Source organism: Branchiostoma floridae, chromosome 3 (genome assembly GCF_000003815.2).
Source record: "Branchiostoma floridae strain S238N-H82 chromosome 3, Bfl_VNyyK, whole genome shotgun sequence".
NCBI lineage: Eukaryota > Metazoa > Chordata > Leptocardii > Amphioxiformes > Branchiostomatidae > Branchiostoma > Branchiostoma floridae.
Window position 1 is genome coordinate 15,671,550 of NC_049981.1, and position 18,689 is coordinate 15,690,238.

The window sequence follows — 18,689 nt, forward strand, 5'->3', positions numbered from 1 at the left end:
TTTAGTCATTTTTTTCCCTATGCCATTAGACTTCTATCTATTTTATTTATTTATTTGTTCAGCTGTTTACAAACAGCCAGGGCTGCCCAACTAGCCGTAGGCTATTGTCAAGGGCTAACCCTGTACATGTTCGCACACGACGGGTTATACCGCCCCTTACGGGGTGACACACCCGTCCGGGTGAATGATGTAGATCACCATGTGGCTGATACGAGACAGAGGTTCGCCAGGCCTCCATCCGGGTGATTTGAAGTGAATCACCAACTCCCGACAGAAGGATTTGCACCAACACACACCGCACCATCGCACGTGTGGGGGTTCTTTAACGTGCATGGGGTGTGGCTCTCCCCATACACGGGACCTCCATTTGACGTCCTATCCGAGGGACGACTCATTTTTCACTTGAGTAAAGTGAGGAAAGTCGTGTAAAGTGCCTTTCCCAAGGACATAAGACGGGCAACACGACAGGCGGATTCGAACCGGCGACCTCTCGGTCATGGGCCGAATACACTACCACTGTGCTACGCGGCCCCACTTCTATCACTTTTGCAGTCTGCAGGGGATGCCATCCACAAAATTTACTTGCTGTGGCCTTTAAGTGGAACTTCAAAAGTTTATTCACCCACTACTGTGTAACAAACAGCATTCAATGCTTTGTTTTGCTTCAGTTCTACAGGTTTTCAAGTTAGAGTACATGACATATTACACAGATACCATGATATCATTACCACTGGTGATTGTATAGATTTGGCAGTAGACCAGGGGGTGTCACTAGGGCACGGGACATCAGGTTATCTTGCTGACATCTAGGATCTAATCTCTAAACAGATGTTGGGCTAGACAAATGTTGCATGTCCTCATAAGTCTTCTGGAAGTTTCTCTGTAAACCACTACCCCAACTTGGAAAGACGGACTGTCAGAAAACCTAGCTATAGCTGCAGGTAAAAAAACAATGCCGATCTTATCTGTTATCATAATCTTTCTTCCAAGGATTGGAGATAAATTTAGCTTCTTTCTGCTCCAGGACTGCATAGGAGCTAAAAAGGGTGGATACTGGATAACAAGTCAAGTCAAAGTCAATTGCACAACATTTGTAAAACTGGTACAAAGTAGGGCAAACATACATAGGACTGGTCAGTATTGTTTAAGACAGCTAAAGATGAAAAAGACTTCCACTTACATTTAAAGGACCATAGAGGGAATCTTCATAATGAAGAGTCTAAAGATCAAGGAACTTATCATAAAAAGAATACTAGAAGTATGAAGGAGGCACAAACATTCATCATTCTAAAGGAAAATTTCTTTTTTCTCTTTCTTGATGAGGTGTTAAGAATCCATCTAAAAGTCAGCTTTAATTTAGGGTTTGAGTTATAATCTGTGGAAATCTGTTAAAAAAATTTGCCTTCAATCTTTGTCCAATTTAAGTGATGGATAAAAGGTAAATTCTATATATATTAATTCTATTCAAGGGGCACTGTGCAGCTCTCATGCACTGATGATGCAGTATCTTTTTCTTCAATCTGTGAAAGGGAGAAGTCACTACCAGCCTTCCCCTAGAACAAAGACCCTTACACTGACCCGTCCCACATGGGAGGTGTGGTATTCTTCCACATGCTGGCACAAGCTCAGGCATGCAGTGGGTTACTACTGGGGTCACCGTAAGGTGGCCACATGTCACCATATCATATTTCAGTATAGGTGCCTTCAGTTTTTTTCAAACAAGGAGCCTTGGTCCAAACATGTGTGACTGACTCAGATAACTTGTACAGTATTTTTTTAAGGACATTTTTCTTTTAACAAGAATTTCCTTTCACAAAGCAATAATACTATCTACACAAATGCATTTCTTCTCTGTACATCATCTGAGCAGAACTCCTTGAGGTTGCCCAGGTACCCTGGGGGCCAGCCAGGATAGGGCAGCTAGGACAGTTAATTGTGGCTTGGCTCCCCAAACAAAACTCGTTAGCTACCCGGTCCTGTCTGGCTCCCAGGCAGGGTAAGCTTTTGGTGATATATTAAGTAAGTCAATCCTGGCAAAGGCAACAACAAATTCAAGATACTTATAAGATAACTTAACATAGTTACTTAAAAGTTATAGACTATAGACCAAAGACATCTACTCTACTTGTTATAGGATCAGTCTTTCAGCCCCTGGGCTTCCAATATACCTTGAAAGTAATGGTTTTTAGGGTGACGCTTCCGCAAATAATTTCCTTATGACCAGTGCTGAAGGGGCACAATTTCATGCATTTTCTTGGGTAAAGTTTGTCGGTAGACAAGTTAAGTTTAATAAATGAAATTTTGATTACGCTTCACGTACAATTCATATCAATTACGCTTGCAGTAAAGTTTCACAGTGACATGACAAGAGACACAAAACAATGACCCCTTGCAGACTCTCTTTCTGTGATCACAAGTTTCTCCACTAAAGTTTCTCCCGTGGAGACTGACATGCAGCCAGTGAAAAGTTGGGGAATTTTATCACAGGCAGATCAATTATACATGGTTTGGTGCACCATAGGAAGGGATTATAGCCAGGGAAAAATTTTTTAGTACATCCTAACTCCAGGTTTAAAACATGACAAGAATACTTTTATAGGAAGGACCATGGAAGTGTACACAATAAGCTCATTTTGACATTTTTTCCAAACCAACTTTCCTGAAACATACATTTTGTAAATCTACTCTGCTTCTTAGAAATCATTTCAATGTCATGAATTCAACATTTGCAATAAGTATGTCCTACTTAGAATATTTGTGAGAAAATATGATTTTTGAGGGTTAAAAACTTTTGTTGACCTTTTCCTGACCTGTTTGCTTTCCTTAGGTTTAAGAAAGACTATGTGACCTACATGTAGTCTGAACTGTATCATATTTCCTGATGGACTGGTTGAAGCAGGCTGGACAGTCAACACAAAACAGATGTAATAGCCACAGTACAAAGACCCATCTATTGTAGGCAGTTCGACAATCTTCAGCCAGACTGACAAATATGACATTTAATTTAATAGTAAAAGATCAAACTTAATGGTCACTTCAGCCTATTTAGAGTCAGACCAAAGATACTAATGAAAATAACAGATTTCTTGTTTCTCTATGGTACAAGGTGTGCATACATGTACATGTACATGTCACATGTGTACATTCTGTTATTAAAAGGCAACTTTATGTGTATGAGGACAAAAGGGCTTAAGGTCAACTCTTCAATAAGAAAACAATAAAGGTAGTTTTGTGATGACTTTTGAGTCTACTAGTACATCCACCAGCCTGAAAGTTTTTTGCAAGGTTTTCTCTGTCTGAGGCTAAGTGGGGTCCCATTATCACTCACATGGGACTGATACAAATCAATCAGCCATGCCATGTTACACACTAATCCTTAAGTAAATCCAAGCAGCAGCTAAACCAGCAGGGGTGTCAGCTACTGGTGAATGGCAAGACTTCAAGCCAGTGGAGATAGGGGAAAGAGTCCACTTACATGTAGCTTACATGTAGGACTTTTGTGAATTATGATAAACCTTTTGAATACAATTTGTTCAAAACTGCGGGACAACTTAAAGAACGTGCCCTACTAGTACTAATTGAAAAGAGTAAGGGTCCTTCCCGGTGTAAGTGGTTCAAAACATGAAGTCTCAGATGGCCGCACCTGGGCAATTTCTGTCATATTGAGGTCACTTGAGTTAGCAAATGGCTGCCACTGCAAACCCTTTCAACAGTTATACTAAAACCAATCATTCATCTGTTCATTTATTCCTTCATTCTGTTATTCAAAGTCTAGTCTGATCTGATTTTATGACTCGCTCTCAGCCATACTAGTACATGCACAGGTTGGTTATTAGGCATTACTCGAACTCTTGAAAATATCCTATTGGACTGAGAGAGATGCCATTAAAAGGTTCTAAAAATTACTGGGCATTGTTATATGAGGCAGTGACAAAGTGTTTGTGTCAAAATTACAATAAGCCCTTTGAAATGAGCCTGGCAAAATATAGGAAATATTCAAATAGCATGATAACAAAGAAATTTTCCCCTACGTCTTGAGCCTTCAGCACGTGAGCCGCTGATTGAGTAACTGTACTAATTACACTGTGATGTCAGGTATTACAGATCTGATGCAGGTTAACAGGACTCTGTGTTCTATTATTTTCATAGTGAACATTAAGTTGATGATTTTAGATACATTTTGAACTAGTATACAGACTATATTCATATAGACTGCACTCTGATTGCATTCACCTGTATGGAGATTGCAGATAGGTAACTGCAGTGTACAGATAGGTGTATGCAGTCTTAGCACATTTACTGTAGTGTGCAGATAGCTGACTGCAGTCTGCAGTCAGGTATCTGCTCTCTGCAGATACCTATCTGCACCTGCAGATAGGTGACTGCAATGTGCAGATAGGTGACTGCAGTCTGCAGATAGGTGACTGCAGTCTGCAGATAGGTATATGCAGTCTGCAGACAGGTGACTGCAATCTGCAGATATCGTATGGAGAATTTCTCGTTTTAGTTGAGAATGTGTTTTGGATACAATCAGAGGAGCAAACTGGAATAGGGATGAATAGGATAGAATTCAAACAACACCCAACCCAGCGCCAACCTTGGTTATAGGGAGTTGTCGGGAACAAGTCATGGGAAGGTTCTGAATGCACACAGGGGCTTTAGGTACAGGTAGACATCAGAAATACCTACACCACACAACTTTAGTTTTACCTGCACTAACCTGCATATATGCATGTATTACAGAATGTATTTCTATCCCCAGATAAAGATTCCTGGATTTTAACACTAACTCATGGTCGTCCTGAAGGGCATAAAAGTTCATAATAGTCGATACAGCCAATACATACCACGGCTGAGTCTGATTGAAATGGCAAGGTACTATAACTGCAAGCCTGATGAAACTGCAGGGAATGGGGACTTAAAAGGCTTTCTAAGAATTCGCTACGAAATCCCTAGGTTTAAGCGGATTTTGCGGGGAGGGTTTTACTTTACAGCATCCCGTAAGTAGGGGCATGATAAGCATTTCAATTACTTGGAGGAAACACTATCTATTTTTCATGTTCGGTAAAGGGATTTCTTACAATGCATTAAAGGAAAAGCATGGCTTGTGTTTTATAGTCAAACATAGTCTCAACAGCACTTGAGGAAAAATGGTTGGGGAGGAGAAGTGTTTGCCCCAGACAAATTGGTACGTTGGCTTGGAAAAAAAATTACATTTTTGAAACACACACACATTAGTTCCTAGGAAACATATCTACATTAAGAGATGCCTACCTTTTATAAACTCCATTATTGTTATGTTGATCATGACTGATGTTGTATAGACAACTTACATAGAATAATTTATGCACTGCATACTGCCTTAACCAAGAGGTCAAGAGAGACTTTGACAAGAGAAAAGAAATAACAATTTTACAGTACTGTTGTTGTTGGTACCTTGGCCCCCCTATTCAATGTGAGTTTTAGACAGTTTAGCCAAGAGTCTTGTAAATCACGTCATCGTAAAGTTAGGAAAATCATGTAAAGTGCCTTTCCAAAGGTTACATCACGGTATGTAAGAATATTAACCCTCTCAGCACGTCATAAAAAATTTTTCCTGTATACCATATACGACATATAATCAATCTGAGGACCGCAATCGTCATGGAGACCACTCAAAAACACATTTGCAACACTCCCCAAAAAAGTTTCACAAAAGAAAAGATTTGGCTAGGGGTTGAGTTTTTTGTGTCATTTATCATAAAACTATGTAGAAATACTCAACCATACATACACAATGCTGTTATGCTGTTAGAATAACCAAAAACTAAAAATCAAAGCATTATTTCAAATAAGTTCAGTGTTGATAAACAAATGTTTACCCCAATAAACAGTTGTGCCCCCCTCCCCACACCTGTAGTTGTACTATGAAAATAATGAATATGCCTTGTGCTAAATGGGAAATTATTCTTCTGGATGGTCTCCACATCAGGGAGTCAAATAAATCCACTTACTACATGTATAACTTGGGTAGAGAAACAGGTATCAGAGTATCTAAAATGTCAATTGGGACCAGTGACCAGTCACCTGACCTGGACCTCCTTATGCCCCAAGAAAAACAACAAGGCCAGCATGCATGTAGAACTCATTAGACACGGTGATATCAGCTTATTTGATCTCAGCTCATTTGATCTCAACAAAAACAGCTGCTTGTTTGCCTTACTGTCCCCTAAGGATTTCCCTGTCATCACTCCTGCAAGCCTCCTACAAAATCATCCACCAAACTGTCTCAATTTCTGCTAAATTTACTAAAAAAAAACTGTAGAAAACTGAAGCCAAAACACACGCTGGAGTCCTCAGAAATAGGGCTCAAATGCTACATCCCTTCTGGTTGGTCAAAGATACAAGCATCCTGATTGGCTAGATCTTTAAATTCTTCATTTCACAGTAGTCAGTTTGAATTTCCCGCCGGAATTAAACCTGAAGCCACGATCGTGGCTTCTCGCGTCCTATGGGAAAGCCATGATAGTGGCTTCTCCTGTTGAGAGGGTTAAACAATTGGTTCTACTGGTTCTGAGCCAAAGCTGTAACCATTTTACCAGACCATACAAAATCAAAATGCAATCACAGAAACATGATTAGTTTTTCAAGAAGACAATTTAAAAGAGATTGCTCAAGTTTGGAGTCTTGAGGAAGATGCACTCCAATCAGGCCCACAGGATGTACATGTGTATGTATTTTAATCACAATTTGCTGGTTGATTCTACTTCTAGGTTCCAGGATTAATTGGGTAACAGGTACTGTCAATACATCTTATTTTGGGGAAACTCAATTTTGCGGTAAGAGGTAAAGGAGGTTTTCGCGCATATTTTGAGTTTGTGGTAGAAACAATTCTGTTGTACAATCATGTAATTTATTGGAGACAACTATTTGTGGTGTCACAAATTTGGGTTGGATAGAGTAACACGAAAATTAAACTGCTGCAAACATTTCAAGATTTACAGTAGTCTGTGTGACACAAATCTTTGCTGTGCAGGGCTGTTACAGACCCCTGCTTGGAGGGCACTGTTTAATCAGGCTGGGAAACAGGTAGGATTCCAGACATCTTCCACATAAAAGGGCACAAGTTACAAGTAATGATTGGATACACATGTACAGGCACAACTGGAGGCACACACTAGCTAGTGAAGTATAACAAGCCTGGGAAAGATTTCAGTTTACTGAAAAAGGTAATGGCATATATATATATATATATATATATATATATATATATATATATATATATATATATATATCATCATCATCATCATCGGTCGACGTGATCAAATGTAGACATGTTCGCACATGTCTACACACGACGGGGTTATACCGCCCCTTACGGGGTGACATACCCTTTCGTAGGCTAATTACAAGACGGGGATGCGCCAGGTCTCCCGTCCGGGTGAATGATGTAATTCACCATGTGGCTGATACGAGACAGAGGTTCGCCAGGCCTCCATCCGGGTGATTTGAAGTGAATCACCAACTCCCGACAGAAGGATTTGCACCAACGCACACCGCACCATCGCACGTGTGGGGGTTCTTTAACGTGCATGGGGTATGGCTCTCCCCATACACGGGACCTCCATTTAACGTCCTATCCGAGGGACGACTCATTTTCACTTGAGTAAAGTGAGGAAAGTCGTGTAAAGTGCCTTTCCCAAGGGCACAAGACCGGCATCACGGTAGGCGGATTCGAACCGGCGACCTCTCGATCACGGGCCGAATACAATACCACTGTGCTACGCGGCCCCATATATATATATATATATATAGTAGCCCTTGTTCCGTAGTTATCCAAAAGAAAGTTATGTTTTCGGTGCCACTTGTACAACATGACTTTGGATTTTATGATACATATATTTGCTAAGTGAGTTGGTATCATATATACAAGTGTGATCATTACAAGTTCACATCCTTGAGCTCCTCAACTTGAAGCACATACTACTTGGTAAAACATGAGAGGGACCTTGTTGCATATCACTTTTGGGACCACATCCTTGTTCATATACAACATAGTTGCTCAAGGCAGTAGTACTAGTTGACTTTATTACACTCTGATGAAGTCAGCATACTTACATCACCAATCATCAGTGCATCCTCTGGAGCACAACCTAAAGTTTTCACTGCCTCTCTGAAAAATGTTGTCTCTGGTTTCCCCACAACTGTCGCTGTGACATCAGTAGCGTACTCCAGCCCAGTAACAAACGGCCCAGGTCCTAAAGACAAGCCGTCACTCTTCTTGTAGTATCTGGCCTTGTGGATAGCTATAAGTGGTGCTCCCTCTAGCAGGAGTCTGAGGTATTACAAAGAACCTGTCAGAGTTGTTCTGAGAAGTTTGAGTCACTAAACTTAGGTTTACAGTTAACCTGTACAACCATCAACAAAAACTATATGCCAAATAGCAGTTACTCAAGCAACTGAATGTGATTTTGGAAAATCTGCTTTTTGTTTACTTATTACCTGGATGTCTAAACTTCATCGATGTGTCAAAACACATACTTACACCCATATACCATATAATAATTGGTGTAATACATGTATAACTCATGCTAGTGTGCTGATCAAAGCCATATTCTATTCAACTATCTATTTTTTGTATGACAGTCTATAATCATCTGCCACATTACACTGTAAGTCAGACAGCCTGAAACTGATATGCAAACAAGTAGAAGTACCAAAATAATACATTAAAGAAATTTGCTCCACTTCTTTGAACATGTACAAATGGATCAAGTCAACTCTCCATACCTGAAAGCATCATTGAGAGGTCTGTAGTTAAACTTGTCCGGTGCCAATCCAATTACTACAGCATTGGGGTTGGTAGTATCAATACCTGGATGAAACAACAAGAAAAATTCTGTAGTTAAAACTAGCAGAAAGGCAACATTTGGAAGTAAATACAGCATATTTCACTCCCCGTGCAAACATTGACTGTTCCATGTCGACCTTTTGCAGAAATAAACCATCCTTAAATTTTACTTCTAATAATACATGCACATGGACTAGCCCAACACCATCACACTCCAACTTTGAATTTTTCAAATGGGCTCTTCCAAATACCCCCAAGCTAAAAAAAATAGACAAGTTCACAAGAATATAGAGCTATATGTCATAATGACTTGCTATCTAACCTTCAAAGTCTGGTAGTGCTGAATCCTGTACAAACAACATGGGCCGCACCTTCAGCTCTTCTACTAAGTTTCTTGCTGCAGTTAAAGAAGTGAAGACCTCCTCTGGTTGGACATCAAATCCCAGCTTCTGCAATCTCAAATTCCATAACAATTCCATTGCATTTAACAAGGTTGACTTGACATAATTGTACTTACCAATGATATCTAAAACAGGGGCATCATAAAATTTCTGCAACTTATGATCTATTGCTAATTCTTGAAGCTGAGATTATTGTGGTTGTAGGTCTCAATAACATCATAACATGCATAATTAGCATCACACGAGGAGTAGACTGCTCCAATTTTCCAATTGTTTCGGAAATTACATTTCAACTTCCAACTTTTCAACTTTAAGATGTTAATAAGTTTGACATTTGCACTGGGTGGTGATATGCTATGATCAAAGAAGTTGAGAAAGGAATCATTAAGACAGTCAAGATTAATTCTATATTAACCTTTGAAAGGTTTACTACATTTGATACCTACTAGTACCATCAGGGACAGGGACAGTTCAAACAACAGTTGTACTGTAAATAATTGACCTCTTTGCATCAACCTTGTCTTAATGCATCGTCTTACTTTTGTTTTCTATTGGACCATCTACAATTTGTTTCAAGCTCCTTTACATATTTATTCAATTACTAAGGGTGCTGACCGTACTGTTCAACAGACCTTGCTCAATGTCACTGACAAGGTAGTGGATTCTACCTTAAAATGCCTGGCTGTCTCCAAAATCATATCTTGCTGCTTGAGTAACTCCTAATCAATTAGAGTACTTTAGAGGGAAGATAATGATTTTAAATGGTACATGAAGCTACATAACATGTTTGCATGTATCTTTAGGATAATACTATGGGCACCTGTTAAAATACACACCTGTCCACCAGCATTTGCTTGGACTCCTTTGTTGTGTTGGTGACAAACTTGACCTTCAGAGGACACTGCCTGAGTCTGCGGTAGAAAACAATACATTTACAAACCTGATAAGCCTGATGCCTAAATAAAATAAATATCTGGACATTACTTAAAAGGTGAAGATATCTTTTCATTCTATTCATCACAAGAACCATTTACTAGTAATAAGGACTGTCACTGATAAGTTAAAGGTATATATTGAGCAATCGTTGACATCAAATGTCATTTGGTCAGTCATGATTGTTTGCTCTGCTTCAGTTTACATGCCCATCAGCCGAGTATATTACTTGGTTGGAGTTAAAATGTCAAGATTCAGTTATCAACAATTTACAAAGCTTACATGTATGGCCAGTGTATTAAGCAGCTTCTACTGTACTATAAATAATCTCCACCTCCTGAGGGCCTCCACAGCCCCGGGTATGACCGTGTCTTCCACATGGAGAGTCCCGCTCAAATCCACCAACACCGCACTGAGCCTACCTGTAGTGGTCATCAGGCACCTGGCTGGGACACATGGGGCAACCGTAAGGTAAGTTGTAAATGCCTTAGAAGAAAGTGAATTGTGTCCACTCCACGTACAGTTCGCATTGAAATGGTCAACGCAAAATTGCAAACAATTAACCTGTGACCATGATAATGTCAAGAATTGAAGCACCAATATGCTACTTTTCCTCTTTATGTTCTTGAATTCTGCTCTAGATCGATCTCCTCGTACCTCGTAATGTTATCCACACGCATGCATGCCTTAGATGCTAACAAGAAAATTGACGTGAACTCCATACCTCTGGTTAACATGAATAGTTTAGTGAAGATAAACAGTAAGTGACTCCAGCACAAATGTCGCGCGAAAAGTACTAAAGAGGTTACAGGTCAAAGGTTAAAGAGGGCAGCTGAACAGCTAATCCAAGTAAGGGACCGTACGGCATTTAGCGAGGGGGGAGGGCCGGTCGCCAGGGGGGGGAGGGCCAAGCAAAAAAATATTTTGCCAGGGGGAGGGCCTAGCAAATTTTTTTTTACTTGGGGGGAGGGCCAAGCAAAAAAAAAATAGCTTGGTCTGCCAGCAAAATATGTCCCTTAAAATCCAAGAAACGGCGTTTCAGAGGGTCAAGATTTCAAAATTTTTCTGGACCTCTGCCAGGGATCGCCCGAGGTTGGCGCTCGGGATACAGTGAAAATGCGAAAGGGAGGGGGCGGGGCTTATGCATGACGCCCTCGAAAACCTTCTTCACGTCCAGAAATGTTATTAAACTCTAAACGCAAAATTTACCCCTGTCTTATTGCCCTCAAAATGTAAGAAATGGCGTTTCAGAGTTCGAGGGTAAATATTTGCAAATTTCCCTGGATCCCTTTTGACGTGACCGGCCTCGCGCCTTTGATGACCGACATCGTGATAATGTGTTTGGGGGGGATTTAATTTTGTATTTCTAAATTGAAATGCTATTAAAGTTAGCTTTGTTTGTCAGCAAAATATCTCCTCAAACTGAAGGAAATAGCTTTAGGAAAATTCTCCCGGACCTACCTTGCGATTCTTCGTGCCTTTGGCGCCGAACATGGTGTTCGGAATGTCGTTCTCAAAAACTTGAAACCCTCGTATTTTTTTTATAGAAATGTCATCTAACCAGCAAATTTTCCCATAAAAAAGCAATGCAGGAAATCGTGGCAAAAAAAGCGTGGCATTTCTAAAAGATTTCCTGCAAGTCTGCGGTCTCACGCCCGCCGGCGGCTAGAGAGAGGCGACCGGTCTTACCCCGCCGTGGGAAAATCAGCGTCACGCGTCGGCGCCCCCCTCCCCACTACAGTTTTGGAAGTCGAATCGTGCTGTCGTTTTGGTTTTCATTTTTCCCCCCGATTTACCGTAAGTTATTACCACCACAGAACCAAGAAAAAGTCCAAAATATATGTAAATTGAAAATAGTTTCCGTCAAGCCGCTCAGGCCCGCGAGCCGCAAGTTGCAATACGTAAATTTAGGGAGCGGGGCGCGCGCCGCTTCGTGGCGCAAATCTACTAGAAATCCAGGTACAAATGCTTTTTAGGTGTTGTTTTAATATCAAAACAATGAAATAGCTTCTATAAAGCAAATATTTATGCCTCTATGAAGCAGATATTTATCCCTCTATTAAGCAGATATTTTGAGCCATTCTGTTTTCCTTTTTTTACTAGGGGTGAGAGATCTGCTTCTCGATGAAAATCATGAAAAAGTATGACGCAAAGCACATTTCCAAATGCGGGAGCGCAGTGTTTTATTGTCGTCTTGAATATTTTTTTTTTCAAAGTTGATAGGAGGGGGGAGGGCCAAGCAAAAATATTTTGTCTTGGGGGGAGGGCCTAGCAAAAAAAAATTTACCTGGGGGGAGGGCCATGCAAAAATTTTTTGACCCGACCCTCTGGCGACCGGCCCTCCCCCCTCACTAAACGCCGTACGGTCCCTAACGTTATCTTTTAGCAACTCAAGTGACTTTTTATCAACTGATAAAATTGTGTTAAAAAAATCGCCCGATTGACATTGTTTTTTGTCCCTTTGCTCATGACTTTAAAAAATAATTTTTCACTGTGTTCTGTCTCCGGTAAAATATTTTTCGTAGTGCTGCAACCGTTGTGCGCTGAAACCGGAAGTGACGCGCGTATACGTGACTCCTGACCTTTCTGCTTGCTTCTTGGAATATGTTACTGCGCAGACTCCAACACTTAGTGTGATTCGCTCGGGCAAGGAGGCTCGGGCTACCACCGGTGTACTACATCTTTAATAGACAGCATCTTTCATTTAACTACAGGCCAGGTGAGACACTGTACATGTCAGTAAGGTGTGTTATCTTTTCATGCAGGCCAAGTGAGACGCTGTACAGGTGTGTAAAGTGCATTTCCATTGTCTACAAGTACAGCCCAGGTCAGACCCTGTAACGTTACATGCCAGCGTCTACAGGCCAGGTAAGACACTGTAGAGGTAGCTAAGGTGTGTTTGAACAGTGTTTCCATTGTCTACAGGCCAGGTGAGACTCTGTACAGGTGTGTAAGGTGTGTTTCCATTGTCTACAGGCCAGGTGAGACCCTGTACAGGCGTGTAAGATGTGTTTCAATTGTCTACAGGCCAGGTAAGACACTGCAGAGGTAGCTAAGGTGAACCCGTACAAGTGTGTAAGGTGTGTTTCAATAGTCTACAGGCCAGGTGAAACTCTGTACAGGTAACTAAGGCGTGTTTCCATAGTCTACAGGCCAGGTAAGACACTGTAGAGGTAGCTAAGGTGTGTTTCCATTGTCTACAGGCCAGGTGAGACTCTGTACAGGCGTGTAAGGTGTGTTTCAATTGTCTACAGGCCAGGTGAGACCCTGTACAGGTGTGTAACTTATTGTAAGGTGTGTTTCCATAGTCTACAGGCCAGGTGAACCCGTACAAGTGTGTAAGGTGTGTTTCAATAGTCTACAGGCCAGGTGAGACTCTGTACAGGTAACTAAGGTGTGTTTCCATTGTCTACAGGCCAGGTGAGACTCTGTACAGGCGTGTAAGGTGTGTTTCAATTGTCTACAGGCCAGGTGAGACCCTGTACAGGTGTGTAACTTATTGTAAGGTGTGTTTCCATAGTCTACAGGCCAGGTGAACCCGTACAAGTGTGTAAGGTGTGTTTCAATAGTCTACAGGCCAGGTGAGACTCTGTACAGGTAACTAAGGTGTGTTTCCATAGTCTACAGGCCAGGTAAGACACTGTAGAGGTAGCTAAGGTGTTTCTCCATTGTCTATAGGCCAGGTAACACACTGTAGTGGTAGCTAAGGTGTGTTTCCATAGTCTACGGGCCAGGTGATACCCTGTACAGGTGTGTAAGGTGTGTTTCCATAGTCTACAGGCCAGGTGAACCCGTACAAGTGTGTAAGGTGTGTTTCAATAGTCTACAGGCCAGGTGAGACTCTGTACAGGTAACTAAGGTGTGTTTCCATAGTCTACAGGCCAGGTAAGACACTGTAGAGGTAGCTAAGGTGTTTCTCCATTGTCTATAGGCCAGGTAACACACTGTAGTGGTAGCTAAGGTGTGTTTCCATAGTCTACGGGCCAGGTGATACCCTGTACAGGTGTGTAAGGTGTGTTTCCATAGTCTACAGGCCAGGTGAACCCGTACAAGTGTGTAAGGTGTGTTTCAATAGTCTACAGGCCAGGTGAAACTCTGTACAGGTAACTAAGGCGTGTTTCCATAGTCTACAGGCCAGGTAAGACACTGTAGAGGTAGCTAAGGTGTGTTTCCATTGTCTACAGGCCAGGTGAGACTCTCTACAGGTGTGTAAGATGTGTTTCCATAGTCTACAGGCCAGGTGAGACACTGTAAAGGTAACAAAGGTGTGTTTCCATCGTCTACGGGCCAGGTGAGACTCTGTTCAGGTGTGTAAGGTGTGTTTCAATTGTCTACAGGCCAGGTAAGACACCGTACTGGTAGTTAAGGTAGGTTTCCTTTGACTTAAGACCAGGTAAGACACTGTACAGGTGAGTAAGGTGTGTTTCTTTGACAACAGACTAGGTAAGACACCGTACAGGCAAGTAAGGTGCGTTTCTTTGACTACAGACCAGGTAAGACACCGTACAGGTGAGTAAGGTAAAGTTCATTTGACTATAGACCAGGTAGGACATCTACAGGTGAGTAAGGTGCATTTCCTTTGGCGACACACCAGGTAAGACACCGTACAGGTAATTAAGGTGTGTTTCCTTTAACGACACACCAGTCAAGACACCGTACAGGTAAATTAGGTGTGTATCCTTTAAAGACACATCAGTCAAGACACCGTACAGGTAAATAAGGTGTGTTTCCTTTGACGACACACCAGGTAAAACACCGTACAGGTGAGTAAGGTAAGTTTCATTTGACTGTAGACCAGGTAGGACATCTACAGGTGAGTAAGATGCGTTTCCTTTGGCGACACACCAGGTAAGACACCGTATAGGTGAGTAAGGTGAGTTTTATTTGACAATAGACCAGGTAGGACATCTACAGGTGAGTAAGGTGCGTTTCCTTTGGCGACACACCAGGTAAGATACCGTATAGGTGAGTAAGGTGAGTTTTATTTGACAATAGACCAGGTAAGACACCGTATAGGTGAGTAAGGTGTGTTTCTTTGACTACAGACCAGGTAAGACACCGTACAGGTGAGTATGGTGTGTTTCCTTTGACTATGAAACAGGTAAGACACTATACAGGTGAGTAAGGTGTGTTTTGTTGACTACAGATTAGGTAAGACACCGTACAGGTGAGTAAGGTGCCTTTGCTTTGCCTATAGACCATGTATGGCATTAAAAAGGTGAGTATGGTGTCTTTCCTTTGCCTATACACCAGATAAGGCATTATACAGGTGAGCAAGGTGTTTTGGCTTTGCCTATAGACCAGATAGGGCATTATACAGGTGAGTAAGGTGCCTTTCCTTTGCCTATAAACCAGATAGGGCATTATACAGGCAAGTATGGTGTCTTTTCTTTGCGTATGAAGCAGATAGGGCATCATACAGGTGAGTAAGGTGCCCTTCCTTTGCCTATAGATCAGATAGGGCATTATACAGGTGAGCAAGGTGTTTTGGCTTTGCCTATAGACCAGATAGGGCATTATACAGATGAGTAAGGTGTCCTTTCTTTGATTATAGTTCAGATGGGACATTATACAGGTAAGTATGGTGTCTTTCCTTTGCCTATGGACCAGATAGGGCATTAAACAGTTAAGTATGGTGTCTTTCCTTTGCCTATAAAGCAGACAGGGCATCATACAGGTGAGTGATGTGCCCTTCCTTTGCCTATAGATCAGATAGGGAATTATACAGGTGAGTACAGTCTCATAGTGTCTTTCCTTTGCCTATAGACCAGATTAGGCATTATACAGGTGAGTATGGTCATTTATAAAGACACCATAGTAACTGTACTCACCTGTATGATGCCTAATCTGTTTTATAGGCAAAGGAATATATCTTAGTGACCCTACTCACCTGAATAATGCCTTACCTGGTCTATAGGCAGAGGAAGGACACCTTACTCACCTTTATAATGCCCTATCTGCCTTATAGGCAAAGCAAAGACACCACAGTGATCATATTCACCTGTATAATACCCTATCTGGTCTATAGGCAAAGGAAAGACACCATACTTACCTGTATAATGCCCCATCTGGACTATAATCAAAGAAGAGACATCTTACTCACCTGTATAATGCCCAATCTGGTCTATAGGCAAAGGAAAGACATCTTACTTGCCTGTATAATGCCCTATATGGTCTATAGTCAAAGGACAGACACCATAGGGACCGTACTCACCTGTGTAATGCCCTATTTGGTCTATAATCAAAGGAAGGGCACCTTACTCACCTGTATAATGCCCTGTCTGCTTTATAGGCAAAGGAAAGACACCATACTTAACTGTTTAATGCCCTATCTGGTCCGTAGGCAAAGAAGAGATATCTTACTCACCTGTATAATGCCCAATCTGGTCTATAGGCAAAGGAAAGACATCTTACTTGCCTGTATAATGCCCTATATGGTCTATAGTCAAAGGACAGACACCATAGGGACCGTACTCACCTGTGTAATGCCCTATTTGGTCTATAATCAAATGAAAGACACCTTACTCACCTGTATAATGCCCTATCTGGTCTATAGGCAAAGGAAAGACATGTTTCTCACCTGTATAATGCCCTACATGGTCTATAGGCAAAGGAAAGGCACCTTACTCACCTGTATAATGCCCTATCTGGTGTATAGGCAAAAGAAAGACACCTTACTTAACTGTATAATGCCCTATGTGGTCTATAGGCAAAGGAAAGGCATCCTATTCACCTGTATAATGCCCTATCTGGTCTATAGGCAAAGAAAGGGCACCTTACTCACCTGTATAATGACCTACATGGTCAATAGGCAAAGGAAAGGCACCTTACTCACCTGTATAATGCCCTATTTGGTCTATAGGCAAAGGAAAGACACCTCACTCACCTGTATAATGCCTTATCTGGTCTATAGGCAAATGAAAGACACCTTACTCACATGTATAATGCCCTATCTGGTATATAGGCAAAGGCAAAACACCTTACTCACCTGTATAATGCCTTATCTGGTCTATAGGCAAAGGAAAGACACCGTACTCACCTGTATAATGCCTACATGGTCTATAGGCAAAGGAAAGGCACCTTACTCACCTGTACGGTGTCTTACCTAGTCTGTAGTCAAAGAAACACACGTTACTCACCTGTACAGTGTCTTATCTGTGTCATAGTCAAAGGAAAGACACCATAGGGACCGTACTCACCTGTGTAATGCCCTATTTGGTCTATAATCAAAGGAAGGGCACCTTACGCACCTGTATAATGCCCTAAATGGTCTATAGGCAAAGGAAAGACATGTTTCTCACCTGTATAATGCCCTACATGGTCTATAGGCAAAGGAAAGGCACCTTACTCACCTGTATAATGCCCTATCTGGTGTATAGGCAAAAGAAAGACACCTTACTTAACTGTATAATGCCCTATGTGGTCTATAGGCAAAAGGAAAGCGCCCCCTTTTCACCTGTTATAATGCCCTATCTGGTCTATAGGCAAAGAAAGGGCACCTTACTCACCTGTATAATGACCTACATGGTCAATAGGCAAAGGAAAGGCACCTTACTCACCTGTATAATGCCCTATTTGGTCTATAGGCAAAGGAAAGACACCTCACTCACCTGTATAATGCCTTATCTGGTCTATAGGCAAATGAAAGGCACCTTACTCACCTGTATAATGCCCTATTTGGTCTATAGGCAAAGGAAAGACACCTCACTCACCTGTATAATGCCTTATCTGGTCTATAGGCAAATGAAAGACACCTTACTCACATGTATAATGCCCTATCTGGTCTATAGGCAAAGGCAAAACACCTTACTCACCTGTATGATGCCTTATCTGGTCTATAGGCAAAGAAAAGACACCGTACTCACCTGTATAATGCCTACATGGTCTATAGTCAAAGGAAAGGCACCTTACTCACCTGTACGGTGTCTTACCTGGTCCATAGTCAAATGAAACTCACCTTACTCACCTGTGCGGTGTCTTACCTAGTCTGTAGTCAAAGGAACACATGTTACTCACCTGTACAGTGTCTTACCAGTTTCATAGTCAAAGGAAACACACCTTACTCACCTGTACTGTGTCTTACCTGGTGTGTCGTCGAAGGAAACACACCTTACACACCTGTAGATGTCTTACCTGGTCTATAGTCAAATGAAACTCACCTTACTCACCTGTACGGTGTTTTACCTGGTGTGTCGTCAAAGGATACACACCTTATTTACCTGTAAGGTGTCTTGACTGGTGTGTTGTTAAAAGAAACACACCTTAATTACCTGTACGGTGTCTTGACTGGTGTGTCGTTAAAGGAAATACACCTTAATTACCTGTACGGTGTCTTACCTGGTGTGTCGTCAAAGGAAAGACACCGTACTTACCTGTTGAATGCCCTATCTGGTCTATAGGCAAAGGAAAGACACCATACTTACCTGTATAATTCCCCATCTGAACCATAATCAAAGAAAAGACATCTTACTCACCTGTATAATGCCCTACATGGTCTATAGGCAAAGGAAAGACACCTTACTCAC

The 18,689-nt window shown here is 41.6% G+C and overlaps 1 protein-coding gene and 1 long non-coding RNA gene across 4 annotated transcripts in view; one reads left to right on the forward strand and one right to left on the reverse strand.

Moving 5' to 3' along the window:
• Positions 1 to 11,016, reverse strand: part of LOC118411226 (haloacid dehalogenase-like hydrolase domain-containing protein 2) — a 40,983-nt gene extending 29,967 nt beyond the window's left edge. For 2 of the 3 annotated variants that reach the window (XM_035813354.1, XM_035813352.1), the window contains exons 1-6: positions 10,889 to 11,016; positions 10,499 to 10,610; positions 10,068 to 10,142; positions 9,153 to 9,286; positions 8,770 to 8,854; positions 8,098 to 8,314 (exon numbers count right to left, since the gene is read on the reverse strand). In XM_035813354.1, the coding sequence (XP_035669247.1) occupies positions 8,098 to 8,314; positions 8,770 to 8,854; positions 9,153 to 9,286; positions 10,068 to 10,142; positions 10,499 to 10,610; positions 10,889 to 10,901 (636 nt within the window). In that variant the 5' untranslated portion in view covers positions 10,902 to 11,016. The remainder of the gene's footprint in view (positions 1 to 8,097; positions 8,315 to 8,769; positions 8,855 to 9,152; positions 9,287 to 10,067; positions 10,143 to 10,498; positions 10,611 to 10,888) is intronic. The other variant, XM_035813353.1, reaches the window with a different exon arrangement.
• A 1,657-nt stretch (positions 11,017 to 12,673) lies between these two features.
• Positions 12,674 to 18,689, forward strand: part of LOC118411376 — a 7,491-nt gene continuing 1,475 nt past the window's right edge. The window contains exon 1 of the long non-coding RNA XR_004830666.1: positions 12,674 to 12,883. This is a non-coding gene — a long non-coding RNA (uncharacterized LOC118411376). The remainder of the gene's footprint in view (positions 12,884 to 18,689) is intronic.